The sequence below is a fragment of the Euleptes europaea genome, chromosome 1, assembly GCF_029931775.1.
Source record: "Euleptes europaea isolate rEulEur1 chromosome 1, rEulEur1.hap1, whole genome shotgun sequence".
In the NCBI taxonomy this organism is placed as follows: Eukaryota; Metazoa; Chordata; class Lepidosauria; order Squamata; family Sphaerodactylidae; genus Euleptes; species Euleptes europaea.
The window spans coordinates 124,503,055-124,524,333 of NC_079312.1; the positions used below are offsets into that span (position 1 = coordinate 124,503,055).

The window sequence follows — 21,279 nt, forward strand, 5'->3', positions numbered from 1 at the left end:
TGAACCAGTCCGCTTGTGTGTTCAACAATCCTTTTATGTGTTCCGCCCTGAGGGACGCCACGTGATTCTCTGCCCAATTCAGGATGGTCATTGCTTCCACGTGAAGGGATGAGGAACGAGACCCGCCTTGCTTGTCTATGTAAGCTTTGGCTGAGACGTTGTCTGTCCTCATTAGCACGTGACTGTTCCTGATTCTTGGTTGGAACTCTAACAGGGCCTTCCAGATCGCTCGTAACTCCAACCGATTTATGTGAAGACGGCTCTCTTCTGGTGTCCAACGGCCCTGTGCCACTTGCTGCTATAGAATTGCTCCCCAGCCTTCCAGGCTGGCATCGGTGAAGATGTGGGTCGTGTAGCGTGGGAGATAATTCTGGCCCTTAGCTAGATTGTGGGAACTGGTCCACCACCTCAAGCTGTCCTTTACATGACTCGGAATGATGAGATGTGGGTTCCTCTTTTGAGTTATCTGCAACTGAAATGGTTTGAGGAACCATTGGAGGTCTCTCATATGAAGGCGAGCCCAGGGAACAATCCCTATGCATGCCACCATTTTCCCCTTGTTGTTTGGCTAGGGACGAAAGTCCGGAAGATTTGGCAAGAATAGCTGTCTTTGTCAGCTTGACAATGGAGGCGATCTTTTCCGGTGGGAGGAACACTACGTTCTGGTTCGTGTCGATGAACACTCCCAGGTGATGGATTAGCTGGGACGGGGAGAGGGAGCTCTTGGTGCGATTCACCAGGAATCCGTGATGTTCCAGAGTCCAGAGGACAGTCTCTGTATGCTGGCGGGACAGAAGTTCCAATGGAGCACTCACCAAGTTGTTGTCTAAATACGGGTAGACGTGTATCCCCTCCTCTCTCAGGTGGGCCACCAGCATCACCAGGACCTTGGAGAAGACCCTTGGAGCTGATGAAAGGCCAAACGGGAGGGCCCGAAACTGGTAGTGATCTTGGTTGTACGCAAGGCGTAGAAATTTGCAGTGCGCGGGGTATGTGAAGATGTGCAAGTACGCCTCCGTCAGGTCTATTGATGTCAGGTATGCTCGTGGACGTAAGGCTTCTATGATAGACCTGAGCATTTCCATCCTGAAATGTCTGAGTCGAATAAACCTGTTGACATGTTTTAGATTTATGATGGCGCCCCAGTCTCCACTTCTCTTTGGAATGGTGAAGAAAAAGGAGTATACCCCTGCACACTGTTCTGTTCGAGGGACCGACTTGATCGCCCTGATCTGGAGCAGGTGGTCTATTGCAGCTTGGGTGCAGGCCATCTTGTCCGGTTTTGTAGATGTGGGGGAGAGAAACGATTTGGAGGAGGTTTGCGTAGTTCTAGGCTGTACCCCTCATGGATGATCTTCTGTACCCATTTGTCTGGGTGAAGAGTCCTAAACATTGGCAAAATACTGAAGTCTCCCCCCCACTGGAGTGTCCCAGTAGTCACTGTTTCCCTGGTTTCTCAGTGAACCTGTTGGACTTGTCAAATTGCTGCTGCGATTGGTAACCCTTGCGAAATTTGGAGCCTTGGCGGAAGGCTCCCCTTCCAGAATTCCAATTGTTCCTTCTATTGTCTGATCTGCCTCTTGCCAGAGTGTGAGATGTTCAAAAGGAACGAAAGGAAGAAGAGTAAGAGTCCTTACCTTCTTTATGTACTTTGGTAGGGCCTTTTTCTTGTCTCTCATCTCTACTAGGATGTCCTCTAGCTTAGAGCCGAAGAGCCGACCTCCTTCAAAGGGGTATCCTAGTAGGATGGACTTGGAACCGAAGTCAGCTGACCAGGACAGTAGCCAAAGAGCTCTTCTGGAAACAGAGGAACCTGCCAGAGCCCTGGCCGACATAGCCATAGAATCAAGGGTGGCATCCACCATAAAATTCACCGCTTTTAGAACTCTGTTTAGGCCACTCAGTACCCTTTTGTTATCTTGTGGAGTCAGGTCAATTATTTTCCTGATCCACATGATGGACGCCCGAGCCACCAGGGCTGGCGTAGCTGAAGCTTGGATGGATATGGTCGAAGCCTCATGAGCCTTTTTGATGGCATAATCAGCTTTTCTGTCTAGGGGGTCCCTGATGTTACCAGCCCCATCCTCAGACAGTAAGCCAGCCGACTGCAGAGCAGTGACTGGTGCCTCAACCAAGGGTACTTGAAGGAGATTGGTGGCCCGGGATTCCAGATTATACATCTTTCTAACAGTAGCTGGGAGCTGTCTATTGGATAAAGGCTTGTCCCATTCAGTTTTGAGGATGTCCTCAAAATATTCAGGAAAGGGCACAGCCCGGGTAGATGTCTTCAGTCTGGTGAAGAACTCCTTGGTGCCCCTGAATTTAGCCTTACTTTTGGCCACCTCTGAGTCCTCATCCTCATGGAGGTCTAAGGCTGCTAGGACCTTGGTCAGAAGGCCTGATAATCTTCCCCGGCAAATAGCCTGGATTGGTGGTCCTGATCTTGTGGCCCTATTTCATTGTTTTCTCCTGAGGAGAACTCTTCCTCATCTTCCTCACTGGATGAGGGAGGGGGTGGCCTGGCCTTGATGGTAGAAGGTAAAGGCGCCTTCCTAGCTGCTTTAGTCTGTCAGGTACGTCGTGTTCCACTAGAGCTTTCCCTTCGTTCTGAGTGGATGGATGCCCTAGAAACTGGGGATGATCCCCTAGATCTTGTGATACTCCTGCAGGAAGGGTCACTAATGTGGACAAACTCCTCTCTTAATGCTTGCCGCATAAGTCCTAAGTTGCCCGCGCCCCCTCTGAATTTAAGGAAGAAATGATTTCAACGTTACCCGGTGTGGTCCCGGTCGCATGAACTCCAGAGGAGCCGCATCACTGGGATCAGGTTCGCCCTTGTAACCTTTATAGGCCGAACAAGGAGTTGCGGCGGCCATCTTGTCCATGCGCGTCTTTTTCGCGCCATTTTGGTTGTCTCCTGACTGAAGGCCCTGCTTATGAGCCGCTGCTTGCAAATCAGGCCGATTCGCCCGTTTCTCTCCTTCGCGGCTCTTGGATGCCGCTTGAGACGCTTGTCGGGAGGTAAGGAGCCCTTCAACCTGCTCCTCGTCCCCCGACATTAATTCTTCTGAAGCCCTGTCCCCACTTTCTGACATGATTCCTCCCAAGAAGGGGGGGGAGGCACGGAGACAGAGACGAAGAGAAAAAAGGCTGCTGGGTGCACACAAACAAAGGATAGAATGTAAAGAACACAGAAGGTAGACAGGAAGAGTTATTAAAGTCAAAAGGCTAGAAAAATCAGGTTTGCTACAGAGCTAACCACAAATGCTGCTTCTCCCTCTAAGACAGGAAGAGAACTGGATATCAGAGGGCGGTCCTAGCACATGTGACAGGAAGCAAAACGTTTTTTAGATCCTGCCTCCCTGAGCATAGGAACGACAAAACCCGCTGATGAAGATGTACTCCGAACTCAGTGGGAGAATGAAGGGGAAGAAGAAGAGTCTACAGTTTCACTGTGAGAGTTAACCTTAAGGCAGGCATTCCATGCTTTACAAGCAATGTGTCACAGAAAATAGGGGGAAAGACAGAAAGTTAGAACTTGCTTATCTAGTTAAAGCCAATACATATGGCCTTTATGAGCTTTTAAAACAATCGTATTAGGTTGCATCAACATCTTATAAATTATCAATGACCTGTCCAAATATGTATTTTACAATCCTCTCAAACACACTGCACAGTGAGACAAACCCTAAACGTACGTAATGGTCAAGGCCTCATTTGTAACAAGTCCTGGTGACGCAGAGTAAACCCCCTAAGGGGGACATAATAACCACTATTTAATTTGTATTGGTTTCATAACCTTCAGCATACCAAAGGATCTCTGGACTGCCAAGTCAGAGCTTTGTTTTCTTTCAGTCTGAAAGCATGTAGCCTACGCACTTTGGGAACCAGATTGAAAGATTAGACAGTTTTAGAACACAAAAACTAAACGTATTGGGTTCAAACTAGTTCAAGGCTAATTTATGTAGAAACTGTCTTCCCCCGGGATGGATTACTTGACATTCTGCCAGACCATCTTGAATGCTGTGAACTTTACTGATAGACAGGAAGCCGAGCAGGAGAGTGGATTCTTACTTTGCCCTTGTGCGTTTCCTGGAGCCACTGCCGAAGCCTGATGAGGCAGCTTTCCTGAAGCGGTGTCAGATCGCCCAGATACCTCTTGATGTAATCAGCGTCTAGCTTGTCTGCAATGGTATTTACACAACACTATTAGAGGCACTGATTGCTTGGTCAGTTAAAAAAAAAAAGGTTTCTATGCACGTACTCGAAGTTGAAGCATTTGTCGTTTGCAAAATCAACTGCCATTTTCAAGCCGTCAGGCCTAGCTACCCATTGTTTATCCCCCAGCCTTCTTCAATTCACACCCGCAAGTCACATGTGCTCATGAGTTCACCACTGGGAACTCAATTCCCAACTTAAGGCTAGATTCAGATCAGAATGGTGGTGCGTGAGAAGGGGCTTTAGCAGTCTGTCCCATGCTGCTTTCCGAGCCTGAAATGGCATCAGGGGTTCTAGAGACCCTGTTAGGAAGTCCATGTTTACTGTACAAACTGAGTTCCCATCAGGGTATATAGAACCCCCCAGGGCCATTTCAGGCTTTCAATTTGATTTGCCCCACTGGGGAAACCTTTTTGGTTTCCCAAATGGAGCAAACAACCCTACCCCAGAGCAGTTTGGGGTCAGGAAAACAAGGCAGGGGCAAAAGCACTATCTCCCTGTGATGGGCATGAGAAGATTCCGCCCTCTTTTCTTCCCCATGCATATCTGAAAGCTTAATGAAATGTGGGATTAGTGTGACATTTAATGCCTTCCCACCAAGTTAATAAAATTAAGTGAGTTTGTTACTCTTGGACCCTGTGTTCTCACCAACACAACCAACCCTCAGCAAACTCTGCAAGAGCCAGACAAAGGGCTCCCAACTGGTATCTGCTGTGATCTCCAGTTTACAGATTAAAGGATCCTGTGGGTCAAAAGGAAAAAGAAATCCCCTTGGCCTCACGTCCCTAAAGCTGAGGGTGTGGGTGGTGAGGTGGTTCACAACCCTCCAACCTGAAAGGCTTGTTCCGTGGTAAAAATAAACACAGAAAAGTGAAAGGCCTGGATCAGGGGGTCGTAACACTCTCCATGTTCTTGATCTTAATCAGGCCTGCAGATGCCCGGGAAATGAGTACCACACACAAAGCTGCAGGTGCGCACGTCCAACTGAATGGACCTGGGGAAAACGCGTAGTTAAGCCCCTTGTTGCATCTGATTCTATGATGTCAGCTTTACTGATCCTTTTCCCTCTACCAGTTCTAATATTTGGGACCACCAAACAGTTCTGGTAATGCCCAATTGCCCTATTACCACGCAAGTCCTCATGTCAATAAAAAACTCAAGAGCCGCCAATAAAGATAAAGAAGTTCAAAATTTGCCTACATAAGTCAACTTAATATTATATTTTGTGATACAACAGAGAGCTTTTTATAAAATGAGTGAACTATACTGAATGAACAAGATAGCTATTGATTGATAATGAAACTTAATGATAGCTGATTATGTACAAAATATATTTTTATAAAATTAAATAGAAGATAAATAATAATACAAAGATTAACAGTAGAGATAAATAGAAATTGTGGGAGTTATCAAGAATATTGATTTTAGAATAGAATTATAAAGAACATTATAGTTTAGAATTACAATGTATTAATGCGTCAGGTATTAGATATGGTGGTTTGTCACAGAAATATATGCTTACTTTTACTTTTCCCTCCTTTCCCCCTTCCTGTTTTATTTTGTACCCTAAAAATCCAATAAAAATTTTCAAAAAAAAATTTTTTTTGCCTACACACTTTATTTTATGCCCCTTAGAATAAGGTGGGTTGCTACAGAAACTGCACATTTTTCAGTACAGAGGGATCTCCTAATATTTTCTGGATTTAATTTTAATTCAGCAGTGTGTGTGTGTGGGGGGGGGGGGTTCCCATTTATGTCAGCTGTGGTGCTAGAAAGATGGGTGTTTAACCCTTCCTACTTTGTTCTCCTCCAATCTAACCCCTCCCCCACCAGCCAGCTTCTCAGAAGAGGACAAAACAGATAGAGCAACTACACTAGAGATCACTACAGGCAAACTACACACCATCAGGTGTTCCTGCAGTCAGATCCGATGCACTGTTGCAAGCCCCGATATCCTTAGCGATTAGTCCCTCCTTAGCATCAGGTATGCCGACTGGAGAAGACAATGACCTTCCTATATGAGACAGGCTGTGCTCAGATATAAATTTGACAGGTGGGGTCCAACGAGGAATTAACGTTATTCCTTCTTCATTTAGCTGCTTCAGGTAATACTCTATTATTTCTTTGCCCTTTGGGGGGGGGAAAAAAGGAAGTTATTTAGTCAATGCAGAAGCAATTCTAAGAAATTGTACCACTAGCTTGTAATTCTGGAAAGCCATATCTACTCTTAGAAGAATGCCACTATTGATTACTAGCTCTTATTCTTCTCTTCACCAGCACTGGAAACATGTCTAATGGAGGGAAGAATAAACCTAGCTCCTTGGTTCTGAAAAGGTATGTTGCAAGCCCTCCACCCCCACACATAGGCAGATACTAGGGGAAGAAGAATCACCTGCCCGATTAGTTTTTGATACACATTTAGGTACAGTTTGGTTCAACTAGAAGGCATGGTGCCTGCTCCTAATCATTTTGTCATTCAACTTACTGCATACTTTCTAGAATAAGTAACTTACATCAAAGACAAATGATATTTTATATTGCTAATGTAATGTGGGTAACTGTACCCCCTTTAGTAGTTGTAGTGGGAGTTCAATATTCCAGTCTCCTCTTTTTCTCATGTTCTTTAGGGCCAGCAATCTTTAATCTGCCGGTGGTTTAGGAGCACAGTTCTACTGCCAGTGCTGCTGGTCAAATCATACCTGCCACTGGGCATTGGCTATCCTTGGGGAGACTTAAATGGCAATCTCTTGATTTAATCTCTCCCCCCACCCACAAAGACTTGTCTGACATTAAACATAACTGAACCACTAGCACTTACACTCATACTTAGGAGAGTTTGATGCCCTGTGATCTATTACTGGCACTAGTAAATACATTAGTTAATATTTAAGGTTGAATCATACATTCTGAGGCACTTCTCTTCCAGCAACTCATATCGTCCGTACAAGTATATACCACTAGCGTTGAATGAGAGCAGTTACATAATGCAACCCAGAAGCGCCAACAGGTACTTGCTAAGAACTGAACCAGCAAGTCAGATACCTACAGTTTATGAACCCCAAATTTATAAGCCCACCTTTTTAATATTGCTGGTATATTGCTTCATGGCAATCTTTTCCACTGTGCTTTCAAAGCCAAAGAAAGATTTGATGTCCAGGCTTGCAGATTGCTCAAAACAGGTCCAGTCTTCATTGTCTGGATGCACCTGGAGAGTTGAGGGGGAAACAAAAAGAAGACAGGCACATGACATAAGAAATCTGATCAATGACAACTGCTTCAAGAACAGTGCACTAAGCATGCTGGAAGAGGAAGCATCTCCCGTATGCTCTTATAAAACTATAACATGAAAAAGGCTTGCCTTTCACAGTAAGGAACCAGCACGTCTTAAGAGCAAAAATAAGCAACACAAACATCAGGTGGCTACCCAAGGCATTTGGTGTGGATTGTTTGAGAATAAGAGCCTCACTATCACTTTGAGAGGTTTCAAAGGCCAGTTTTCTAGAGCACACATTTATAAGATGTACAGTCAAGTGTAAGTAGCTTAGCATTCCTTGCAACACATACAGCTACTTGGGCAGTCCTTTCCTAAGGGTGTGTGTGTTACGATGGCAGCTGGGAGCGGCGCTGCCACGCCCCCCCTCAGAGGCTTCCCGAATGCCAAAAAGAAATTTAACTTCAGTAAACAAATTTAAAATAGGAGAATGCCCCAATAGACATCAACGGGGCTACGACACCAAAAAGTGTCATGTCCGTGCCGCTGCGGGAAGGGGAATTCCCATGACGAAAGGGGCTAGGAAGCCGCCTAAAGGCAGCTCTGCCCCCAGGAATGCCTCCCAGGACGCCGGCGCAGGGACTTGCACCACTGGAACGCTGCCAGGAGCCAGTACCTGCGCCCAAGCTCCAAGCCGCGGTGTGGAGTCACTTACGTTGGCTCCTAAGGAGCTTCGCCTCCCCTTCGGGATTGCAGCCTTAATGTACCATGCAAATTATCAGGTTCTGCCCTTTAACTAAATGTCTACCATACCTTCTACTATCACGGAAACTACCCCTTACTGTCAAGTCTTGGAAAGCATTACAATGTCCTGACCCCATGCAGAGTATTGTGGGCTTAACCCAATGAAATCAACAGAATGCCTCTAGATAGGATTAGGCTGCAAGGTGAGATCTGAAACATTTCACTTAGAGCTGCCAGCTACTGGTGTTTAACCAAGTTATTTCTTTGCCTTAGATATTTTTTAGCTTATTTGCAGTTTTGCTTGTAGAAAACTATAGCATTCATAACTTCTAAATTCCGTAAATGTCAAATATTGCAATTTTACATCTTAAGTACGTTATAAATAATGCATTTTATGTTGTTAAAGCAGTAACATTAGTTTAGGATGGACAGGAAAGTATTGCATATATTCTAATTTTTATCAAAATTTCAGTTAAAAAAAATAAACATTTCCCCCCATGGCTTCAAAATTTCTGGAAATTTTACATCTGAGCCACAAAAAGAAAGTTAAGGCAAGATCCAAATAAATAAATGCAACAAGATCGTTTATATCTGGTTTCCAAGTAATCTCTGATCTAAGGATATGACTGACTTAGGCATGACTCCCTATGCAGTTGCCACCATAAAGCAACTTAACTTTTTACCACTTAATATCTCAAGGACAACTGGATGGCCCGGTCCAAAAAATCCTTCCGGGTGTCCTTTTCCAGCAACCTATTATGTACCATATCCGCAAGCAAAGGGTTCTTTATGGACTGAAGTAATTAAACCTTTATGTATAAATTAGTTAAGAAAGATCCCCTTGATGCAAAGGTGCCAAGAAGGAATGGGAGGGTTTTTGTTTTAATTGGACCAATGGCCATATCAGTCTTAACAGAGCCTGAATGTGACCATGAAGTTTCTTCAGGTACAAGAACAAAAATCAAGGATTCCTGAGCAAATACAAGAAACCAACCAAGTAAATGACAGATTTGCAATACAGTCAGTTTTCCTTGGATCAACTTCAGTTGGTGAAAGCTTTCATATATCACAAAACCCTTTAGTCTGCTTTGCATGTTAGCTTTTCTTGAAGAAGAAATCAAGAAACTGTGAATGCCTGCAGATTTAACAGACATTGGGACAAGAATTTATCGACTCTTCCCTTCCATATCCTATGTCTTGCTACTAATATTCTATTAAGTATGAATTGTAGCTTAAGAATGTATCGACTCTTCTCTTCCTTATCCTACAGCTTGCTACTAATATTCTATTAAGTATGAATTGTAGTTTAGTACATGTGACGGCTTAGTCCACAGCAAAAAAAAAGTATTGTTCAACCAGACACTAGCCCATATATTGGAACTGCCTGAACATGGGCTGTTATGTGACTGATGATTTGATAATAAGTGGGATTACATCCACAACAACATTTCTGAAAAATGGTAGAAACCAAGATGTGCTACAATACCATTATCTAGGAGTACCCCAAAGAGAGACCTCTGATCAGGATCTTGAAAGCGAGCCACAAGCCCTGTCCCAACCAGTACAACAGTTGGAGTCCTCTGCCTTTACTCACTGTGTAACAGCAGTGTTCGTTAATCACAACTCTGTTTGAGAAGGTTTCATTGTAGGCCTCTATGTGTAAAGTGCGTTCTCTTCTGTTCAAGGAGTTCTTCTGGATAAAGTAAACATAATCTACCCCGGCAATCTGAGAAAAGAACAAAGACTGGGGTCAATCAGCAGCATCTTTGCAGATAAATAGTTAGGCCTTTAGCTCACCTTTCTTGTTCAGCTACCTTTTTCAGCAGTCGTGGTGCATCTATGTCCAGTTTACAACGTCTTTCAATCACGTGTATAGCTCCATCATCACTCTTGATCTCATTCATAGTATCACTGGCTACAAACATGGGAATGAGGGGGCATGTCGGAAACCTTCTTTCGTAAGCCTGCAAAGAGATAGGGAAAATACACTTAAAAGCTTTATTATCAGACTTTCCAGACAGCTTTTTCACATCCTTAAATTAAACTGACCATAATTTACAACGATTTTGTTTGTTTTCATAATAAATTGAGATAAAACCTGTGACATTAAAAATGCTAGTTTGTGCGTCTCAATTGTCTATCAACAGCACTGTGTGACACTGAAGGATTTTAAGAGCAAGACTAATTACCATTCCTTCAGAGAGCCACCAAAAGGGTTTGCCAAGTACCTCCCCTGAGCCTAATAAAGGCATTCAAAAGCTTGCTCCTTATGCTAATGCCTGTCCCTAAGCACAGTTGCTTAGCTCTTTTGATGACTCCAGTGTACCATTTACCAGCCTGTACTTGTGTCTAAGAACATAACACTTTTTATTAAGTTGCTAACACACCAATAGCTCCAACTAAAAAAGCAGACGATTGCAGTGAACCTTTCAGTTTTACAAAATTAGACACTGCGGAGTGGGAAAACAGGAAAACGAGACCCCCGGCGTTCACAAGACAATCCCAAACATCAGATTTACAAGGTGTTTCATGTTTTCCATCCCCGAAGGTCACACATTGGAAGAGGAGCAGTTCTGGTATACAAATGCTATCAAATAGCTATCTTCCTCTGTAATAATTCAGAGGCCTCTCATACTCATGTACTTGGCAAAGTTCATCAGCCACCACTTATTGATGCCACAACACCAATGATCTTTTCTGTGCCAGTCACAGTGGAATATTTTTCCCGTGGATGTGAGAGGAAGAAAAGAGACAAGACCTAGACATCAGGAAAAAACACAGCTGAAGTAGCAGAGCTTGTGGTTGTCTTGTTGTATACTTATTAACTTGTCCAGTGTCCATATCAGCAAAATTGTAGATCTATCTAAGAGACTGCTCCTTATCCCAAAGGATCAGTCTAAGAGATTAAGGAAATAAACAGCAGAAGCTGCCTATACGGAAGCTAATTCTTTAAATGAATGTTGCTAGGAGGGTCTGGCAGGGGCCCAGTTGTCACTGTAGCAACCGCACAAAGGCGTGATGTCCCAGGCACTTTTTGTTTGGTTCTGGTGGAGAAAAGCACCGTCAAGTCACAGCTTACTGTAGGGTTTTCAAGGCAAGAGACGTCTGGAGGTGGTTTGCCAATGCCTGCCTCTGCGTGGGCTGAGAGTTCTGAGCGAACTGTGACTGGCCCAAGGTCACCCAGCAGGCTTCTTGGGAAGGAGTGGGGAATCGAACCTGGCTCACCAGATTAGAGTCCACCACTCTTAACCACTACACCACGCTGGTTCTCTTTGTTTGGTTCAAGTTTTCATCAAAATGGTAAACCTTCTGCAGCATCCCAACCATATCCCACTTCCTGGCAGAACACAAGGTATTATTATAGAAGGTTGGTTTTCTTGGAACTGTCATGATGCAATGCAGGCCCCTACGCAGTTCACTTCTCTTCTCCCTGAGGAAAAGCCACGGGCATGATTTAACTCTCACTAAGTTTCACTGGCATAGCACATTTAGTGAGAATGGTGGAACTTAATTCCACCCCTCCAAGAAAAGGATTTTACACTTCCTAAATATGATAGAAATGAATTCTGGTTCTGTGTGCTAATTATTCGGCATACAAGTTTGGTAGATAAAATATTTGCTCAAAAGGCCTGGTTATCAGTAGCTCTTTATGTTCTAACAAACAGTAGTACTCAAATAGTAAAGTTTCCGCTAAAAGGCAGCTATTCAGCCACATATATCACCATCTACATGGAATAGCTGATTTTTAAGGCAACTCCCTTAGAACATTTGTGCTTTCACTTCGTTCTCAGAGAACGAAACACAGTATGGCAAAGCAGTTTGAACTTTTATGTTTAATTGAATCCCTTCCATGCTCATGGTTTACACAATTATCTACTTCAAATGAGTACTGCATGTACCTTTGACACAGCAGACACCCATCACAGTACAAAACTGAAAATGCAAACATGGCATACATTCGCTGCATTCAATACTTAGCTTGCCAGTATATCAGATTGCCAATCTCTGTTTTACAGACTAGGTGATTCTGGATTTGTGGAGCTGGATTATGAGGACTTGTGCTTAAATCTTGATTCAAACATACATTCATTAGGGGGGCCTTGGCTGCTCCACTTCAAAACCTCTTAGTATAAATGAGAAGAACAGCCTGATCAGATTGCGAGACTAGAAGAGATGCACGCTATAAAATTGTTTGCCTATCAAAACTGTTACATAAGATCTTGCCTACGCAATTGCACAGATATGTCTTGCAAGCTTTTCTCAGTCTACAGACTCCTAGGAAATAACACTGTCTAAAGTGATACATCGCTGTTTTAACCTTTTTAATACCAAAATATATAATTATCAATGTGGCCCCATCTGTGGACACTTAAATTCAGAGATTGGGGCCATGGAGAGACAAGACAGATCTTTCTACAAACATGAGAAAAGCCCCAAGTTTACACAAAAATATGGGGGGGGGAGACTACTGGGGGAGTTACAACCTCACAAAATTATAAAAGGAGTGTCTGTAGCTGTAAGAAACCGATGCCTTCGGTGGCCATTGCTAGGCAACCACAACAGTATTGCCAGCCATAGCAGTACTTGGATTCTGTCATTAAAAGACAGGGGGCCAGGCCCTTTCCAGGGCTGTTTTGGCTTTTGGGGAGAACTCACAGCAGCCAGACCTAGCAGCACTACTGGGCAACTTGCCACCCTACAACTTCCTTTATTTACCCAGGCCCAGCTACTTACTGTTCAACAGCAGCCACCCCACTAAAGACAGTGCCGTATAGTGATTAGTTTTTTGGGTTATGATTTGGGAAACCCATGTTCGAATCCCCCCTCTGCCATGGAAGTTCACTAGTTACACACACCCAGCCTAAACTACCTTACTGGGTTGTAGAGAGGATAAAATGGAGGAGAGGAAAATGATGTGAGCTTCTCTGGGTCCCCAATTGTGGAAAAAGGCAGAGTAGAAATGAATTAAATAAATAATATAGTTGAAGATGGGGGGGACATATGAAAGATAGGCTTGCTTGGTAGGGAGGAAGGAGAGAAGGAAGCGAGGAAAGGTAAGGATATGGGGGGTTTCAGGAGGATGGAAATAGGAAATAGTGTGGGGAGGGGGGCCCATGGGAAAGTCCTTTCAGGTTCCCCACCACACAACTGGACCCAGCAGCTACCACTGTGCAACTGGGCTCAAGTTTTCCCAAGCAGAAGCTTCCAGAGGAGGAAGAAGGAAACACTGAAGACAGTGGGCCGGCTAGAGCTTTGGATGGCTGGTGGGTGTGAAGGAGAGAGGGAGGCAGGAAATGGGAAAAGGCTACTAGGGCTTTCAAGGAAAGGAAAGAAAAAATACTGAGGAATGAAAATGAGATACCCCCACAAGACCCTTGAGGATTTCCTGCTTGCAAAGCTATCTAAATGCAATTAGATGTTTGACACATCCATCATCGCATATTTGTTCACTAATCCACCAATAATTCATTCGCAGGTCAAAGAATTGAATATCACCTATGTGTTAACTGTGATAAATTGAATTAGATATCCTACATATGCTCTAAAACTGCATTTTCTTGTGGTGTTTTTCTTTTCTGCATTCAAACACAACTATGATATTTACTCTAATTAGGGTTGCCAGCCTCCAGGTACTAGCTGGAGATTTTCTGCTATTACAACTGATCTCCAGCCGATAGAGATTAGTCCACCCGGAGAAAATGGCCGCTTTGGCAATTAGACTCCATGGCATTGAAGTCCCTCCCCTCCCCAAACCCCGCCTTCCTCAGGCTCTGCCCCAAAAACCTCCCACCGGTGGCGAAGAGGGACCTGGCAACCCTACTAATGCAAGACCAGGTTTTTTCCCCACAGGTAGATGGCATTTAAAAAGCAGCACTGTCTTACATTTGCAAACAAGTTACAGTCTTTTCGAATAAATATCCTTACACCCAGTAAACATGCCTTTTCTCTCTCAGAAACAATGGGCTTCCTAATAGCACAATGTGAAGGGTAGGTGAGCCCAGACCATGAAGAAGCAACTGATCAAATGAGCTGTTTTAAAATACTGATGAGGGGCAACATTTATATTGTAAAAGTCATGGTTCCCCAGTGGGCTCATAATGTAATTTGCATTATTAGTCCTGCTCAGAGACTATGACCGTGGCTTTTACTTGCACTTAATATTGCTGTGATTATTTTTTTTAGGAGGAAGCTGATCAAATTCATTTAATCGATCCCTTTTTTGTGTTCTCGTACCAATCTTAAAAGCCTTGCTTCAGGGATTACAATGCTGATCAGAGTTTGTTCTGAGTGCCCCAAATACATAGTTCAAAAGCAGAACTGAACACTGTTATGGTGGCTTTTTTTAAAGAGCCAATGGAATCTAGGTTGGATTTGTTTGTTTTTAACCAGTATTGAACCCTGAAAGATGCAAGACACATGAATGCATTTGATATGATCAGGAAGGAAACACCTGCAATATGAATTGCACAAGATACTAATCAAAACTGGGTTTTAACATTTGCTGTGGAAGAACAGTGATCTAGGAATATAGGAGATTAAATGCATATTATTGCTGGTTTAAAAGAATTATGTATGAGAAAACAAGTTGGTCCTAAGAATCTACTTAGGTACAAACAACTATGCTAAAAATTGCAGGCCTATGCCTTCTAGCACAGAAGACAGACAGGCGAGTCTGGACTTGGACATAAAAATGCTGGTGTGTTTCTAGCTCCTATAATTCTCAAGTATAGATAAAAATATCAGCACTTTCGCTGAAACTTTAGAACCCAGGTTGGGGAGAAGGTTCATATAACAGTGGAGAAATCCCAGTCCGCTTTCTGAATTTATCACCTCTGCCATCATGGGACCTGAGATTTTAGAAGTCTTCAAGAACACATGGAAGCATGTGTATTCCCAGCTTTTAAATCAAAACAGAGCAGAGGGCAAGTTCACGCATGTAAGGTCATGACAAGTGACTGCAGCACCCCAGCCAAGAACTTCTTGATCTGTTTCATATATTCACAGGGACTGTCAGTGGATGCAGTTGACAAGTTCAGCTGCCAGATATTGAGACACTGACCACATAGCGACATACCCTGCATACGTGGACCAGCACTGACCAACAGAATGTATAGATCACTTCCGGGGAGTCTGTGCATGAAACAATAATTAATAACTGTATTATAAGAAATGTACCTAATCCCATATTATGTTTTGGAACAAACCCCCTCCCCCTTCCCAGTGTGCTTGAAACTGTCAGGGATGTGGATTTCCTAATAGGTGTGTTCAGGTGTCAGAGAGAGATGATGTGTGAAGAGGCTTTGAATGAGTGGAACCTAAACCGCGTCTTTGCTTTGCGTACAGTAAATAAACAGGATATCTAAGTGCCATTAAACATTATTGTTCTTAAAAAAAAAAAAGAAGAACACATGGAAGCAATGCTAAATTTATCCCAGACTCAGCTTAGTCTCAGTAGCCCAGGATTCCACTTAATCGGGAAATCTGGGAGCTCAAAAGTGTTGACCAAAGAGGGGAAAAATGAAACACGCCTATGGCTTTATGTCATCTCTTTTACAGAAAACTGTAAGAACTAGACTGCTCCAATTACCCAATTTTGTTTCTCTGCCTTAAGACAAAGAGTTAAAAGATTATATAGCTGGACAACAGCAGACATTTCCAACTGTGCATCATTCAATGGCTACAACACTGGCTTAAGTTTCAGTCAATGGAGACAATGGAATTGCATGGAATCCACACACACACATTCCTCCCCTCCTTTGCATGGTCAAAGCAGGGCTACCCTGAGTGGTTAATAGCTTTCAGCATCACCATGGGTATGCAATCTTTTCATCACAGGTGCTGGGGGGAAACCATGATAAATATCAGTATGCCAGCAATAACAAAGGAAGTAGATGATGTACTCAACCAAACACATCTTCCCCCTCCTCTGCTGCCAAGCCCTTGTAGTACTAGCAACAATTCAGGGCTTGCCTCAGACCCATTTGAGGTTGCACAGGTACAGGCGATTATGACAGGTATAAAGTATGCCAAACACCTTACCCCATACTGCTGGTTCTAGTGGTGCTACCGGAGCTGTTGGCACTTGCCTCAGGTGCTTGGACATAGAACTCGCCCCACATGCGAAATGGTCTGGCATGCCACTGTTTGGCACACATATTGGAGATGGCCTGCTCCTCTAGCTAATGCCTTTTCCCATCTACAGGATTTGCAGGTACAGTTTTTGTGAATTTGTTCTATAACCACGTGTATAGATCTATTTCTGCCTTGGGCTATACTGTAGGTTCACCTTACCATATATTAAGAAATACTTAAGATGGGGAAACATCTAAAACCTAGCAGATTCCCAAACCTAGCAGATTCTGCATTCCATACAGGCTATATCAGTAAAATCCTGATAATTTACTGTGCCAATGGAATTTTAATAGAATCCTGCAGTCTGTGGCAAAACGCCTTTCAGGAAATTCAACTTTTACAAACCCTCCAGCTTGTACATTTATCTCCACATGCCGTTTATGAGGCCTACTCCACAACTTCATGAGAACTGCAGCAATATCGGTGTTCTACAGCTACAAGCTACTCACTAAACAACTCACACAGCAACCGCATCCTGAAACATTTACCAGTGATAGAGGATGTGATAAAGTCCAGCATGGAAAAAAGACCTTCTAGGGTCACCTTAATCATAGAATCACAGAGTTGGAAGGGACCCCCCAGGGTCATCTAGTCCTACCGCCTGCACAATGCAGGAAATTCACAACTACCTCCCCTCCACACACACCCAATGACCCATACTCCATGCCCAGAAAATGGCCAAGATGTCCTCCCTCTCATCATCCTCTTAAGGTCATAGAATCAGCACTGTTGACAGATGGCCATCTAACCTCTTCTTAAAAACCTCCAGGGAAGGAGAGCTTACCACCTCCCGAGGAAGCATGTTCCACTTAGGAACCGCTCTGTTAGAAAATTCTTCCTAATGTCTAGATGGAAACTGTTTTGATTTAATTTCAACCCGTTGGTTCTGGTCCAACCTTCTGGGGCAACAGAAAACTCGTCACTCTCTTCTATATGACAGCCCTCCAAGTACTTGAAGATGGTTATCATATCACCTCTCATTTTTCTCCTCTTCAGGCTAAACATACCCAGCTCCTTCAACCTTTCCTCATAGTACTTGGTCTCCAAAACCCCTCACCATCTTTGTTGCCTCCTTCCAGCTTTACATCTTTCTTAAATTGATAGAAGTTACTATATAAATGCTAATTATCTGTTTTATACATGTGGCTTAATAGTGGTAGGTGATCTTAATTTTCAGGCAGAAAATACAAAAAAAAAGTTACTACTCTCTGCTGGCTTCCCTACCCCACCCAGACTCTTATAGTGCTAGACTTTACCTCCCAGCCCTGTTTCTAGTTTATCACCCTTCTCCTTTGTACATCAGGATCTCTATCACGCACCACAGAATTTAACTTTTATTGGTTACTTTTAAGATTTACATTAAGATTCAGTGCCTTCCCTTATCTTGCCATGTTCACATTTCAACTGTTTCCATTCAATGTAAACAATCTTCTGTCCCACTCACTCTATTCTATCAGCCATCAAGCAACTTAGTTTGATCCCTCCTTAAAACTCATTTATTTAGAAAGGCCTTTCCTTAATAAACCTAACCCTATCTTGTTTCTAATCCCCTTTCTCCCCACCCCCAATGTCTCATTCTACTCCCTCATTCCCCTATTTACTACACATTCCTGGCTCCAGTCCACAAAACAAGACCTTCCTGTCTTGCCCAGCAGGCTACAAGCACCACCACCCCATCTGTATGTGGATACCATACTTTTGATACTCATGAAAAAGAGTAGCAAAATGTGAATTTTAGGTCCCTGCTAATTGTATGCTTATCTGTAGCGGCAATTCACATTTAGAATGTGCACACAATTGAAAACATTTAATCTGCCATGGCTAAGCTTTTTTTTTTTTTTTAAATCCTTAAAGATAAAAGGATATGTGATTATTTCTTGTACACAACCTTTACCCTGAGGACTCCTAAACCTACAGGAGGTTCCAATGGCTACATACTGGTAGTTTAAAAGAGAATGATTGAGAGTTAAATTATCTCTTTGGTTAATTCTTAATAAAACGATCCTGCTTAAGGCTCTGAACACACCTAACCTAATGCATGGCAACTCTTGTGTGCTGCTGAGAACCAACATTTCTTTCTGCTAAAGAAATTTATGTCTGGACAAAGCAGTATGCCCTGCTTTGCTTTTTTTCTTTTCTTTTTTTAAATAAAGCCCTGTACTGACATTTCCTATTTCTGGATGGCTCCCAAAAAGCTGGAAGGGGGTGGGTGTATGGGAGTATTATTAAATTCAAAACCAAGAACTTCTATGGTGTTTTATGCATTGCAAGTCAGTATCTGCAGATTAGAGACTGAAACACCATCACAAATGCTCACAGATTAAGCCTGCCAATACCGAATTCAGTTTAGAACTAGTCAAGTTGCACAACAAAAACGTGCTTCCAAAGTCAAACTATACATGTCAAATGCAGATTAAAAAGTACTGAGGGAGGTGGGGCAGGGTGGCAGAGCAACCAAGGTCATTGAACTGAACCCAAAAGATGCCATTCACATTTTTTAAAATCAAGTCCTAATCCAAGTACCCACAATTCCTTTATTTTATTTTAGCTCCTCTTTGATAGTTTGAAATGAGGAAATGGAATAATTTCCTGAGCTACTAGTACTACATGTGAGTGTGCATTTTATTCACATTTTCCAGCTGCAGAAACTAATGAAAAAGAAATAAGAGAAAATCTAATCGCTCTCAGCTCTAATAAATTGACATGTAATTTAGACTCGGCTGGTGACCAAAAGCCCTGTGCCTCCAAGCCACCACAGTGTACACCCCATCCCACCAATGATACATCCATAAAAAGATGTACCTGAGGGCTGGAAGCTTGGAAGGGAACCCCTTCAGACAGACTGGACTCTGAGGACCACCATTGCTGGGACTTTATCATGTCACTGGGGATAAATAGCTTCTTGGATTGAGGATCCACATTGGGTGTGAATTTATGTAAGAACCAGTTCTGCAATGGTCACATATGCGGTCTGGAGAGCAAAACCACTGCCTAGTTGGAGGCCATCAGCCCTAATAGTTTTTGTATGCGGACAGCCTTTTGAAATCTGTTGTTTTCAAACATCTGGTCCAACTTTTGCACAGCCCTAATTCGTTGAGTGGGAAGGTAGGCCTTGTCAGAAACAGAATCCAACCTGGCTCTGATAAATTCAAGCTCCTGAGAGAGTTGGAGCTTCGATTTAGTGTAGTTAATGACCAAACCTAGGCCTTCCAATGTCCGTAGTGCTTGGGTGACCTGATCACTCAAAGCTTGCGGGGAATTACCTACGAGCAACCAATCGTCCAGATAGGGAAAGAGTGAACATCCTACCAGGGTTAAATTGGCCACTACTGCAGCCAGGCACTTTGTAAATACTTGTGATGCTGTGGCCAACCCAAAGGAGAGGACATTGAACTCATAGTTTCACTTTTCACACACAAATTTAAGACAGCATTTACATTCTTCATGAATGGCAATATGAAAATAAGTGTCTTTTCAATTTAAGGTGACGAACCACACACACCCCTCTAACAAAGGGATCATCTCCCGTAAGGAAAGTATCTGAAATTTTATGACTCAGAGGAATTTGTTCAGTTTCCTCAGATCCAAAATAGGCCTCTTACAACCGCCTTTCTTATCTATTAAGAAATACCAGGAATAGTACCCTTTTCCTAAATCATCAGAAGGCACTTCCCTAACAGCTCCCTTGGCCAATAATTCTCCCACCTCTGCCAGCAAGAGGGGAGGGACCCTTGAAGCAGACAAGACAGGAGGAAGGTAGGGAGGCAGAGCCCAAAATTCCAAGAAGTAACCACTCTTTCCTGGTTCTGGATCTAGGTTGAAACTTCCCCTCCAACTGAGATGAGGGGAAGGTAGAGCGGGTACTGGGGTTGCTGCTGGTAATGACCCTGATATTTATAAGGCCTTTGGAACTGCTAACCATGATGAGGGAAGTACTCCGGTCTGTAGGAGGTGGGTTGCTGTGGTGCAATGCCCAACGACTTGGCGGAGGACTTGGTTTTCCTGAGTCTATCTAGGAATGTGTCAGTTTGGTCACTAAACAATGTGGTGACATCAAAGGGCAGTCCTCAAAATTCTGGATTTGGTGTCAGGCAGCCAGGTCAAAGCCCTCAGCCAGAAGAGGACAATAAAGAAGGCCATAGTTTTACTGCAGCTATCTGCTACATGATGTGAGGTGCTTAGTTGTTGCCTCCCCAGCATCACATCCTCAGTTTGTAAGACTTTGGCCAAAGTCTTCCTTTCATCACTAAGGTTGTCAATATATTAGGTCATTCTGTCCTATAGAAAATACTGATACCTTCCCATCATAGACCGGATGTTTGAGATTCTCAGGGCCCGAGCTCTAGAAGTGTAAATTTTGCACCCTAGAATATCTAACTTGCATCCCTCCCTATCTTTTGGGGAGGAATGAGAGACTGCTCTGTACCTTCCAGGCAGAGCTTCCACTACCATGGAATTGACAGTTGGATGGTGGAACTAAAAGTCATCCCCTTCATGTCTAATCTTATATAGATTTTGCACTTTCTTAGTGGAAGAGGACCCAGAGGCTGGTTTAGCCCAATTTGCGTTCACAATATCCATAATGTCCTTTATAATCGGCAGTGCCACCGGACCAGCATCAGTTGTATACAGTATGTCCATTATGGGGTCCACTGGACCCAGGTCAGCCGGACAATACTCAATGTTTAAGGCTTTTGCTATTTTAATCAATTTGTTCAGAGCACATTTTTATATCCTTTGATGGAGAAACTGGGGCCAAGTCGTCGACTACGTTTTACGGAGACAGCAATGAAGTTGTGTTCTATTCATCTCCCTGAGTCTTGATGCAGGTCTTCCTCCGACTTCAATGGTATTGGGTCAGAAATCACAAGCGTGTCTCAGGGTCTCAACTTTGAAGAGCTATTATGGCAATTATCTTTGTCCATTGACTTCAAAGAACGGCGAGGAGCAACCGAGTAGTAAGGCAACATACA

At 43.3% G+C, this 21,279-nt stretch overlaps 1 protein-coding gene across 1 annotated transcript in view; it reads right to left on the reverse strand.

The window, feature by feature from the left end:
• SEC14L1 (SEC14 like lipid binding 1) overlaps positions 1–21,279 on the reverse strand; it is a 55,960-nt gene that overhangs the window by 22,178 nt on the left and 12,503 nt on the right. Inside the window, exons 3-7 of the mRNA XM_056859818.1 lie at positions 9,988–10,137; positions 9,768–9,899; positions 7,295–7,423; positions 6,122–6,347; positions 4,075–4,184 (exon numbers count right to left, since the gene is read on the reverse strand). Coding sequence (XP_056715796.1) covers positions 4,075–4,184; positions 6,122–6,347; positions 7,295–7,423; positions 9,768–9,899; positions 9,988–10,137 — 747 coding nt within the window. The remainder of the gene's footprint in view (positions 1–4,074; positions 4,185–6,121; positions 6,348–7,294; positions 7,424–9,767; positions 9,900–9,987; positions 10,138–21,279) is intronic.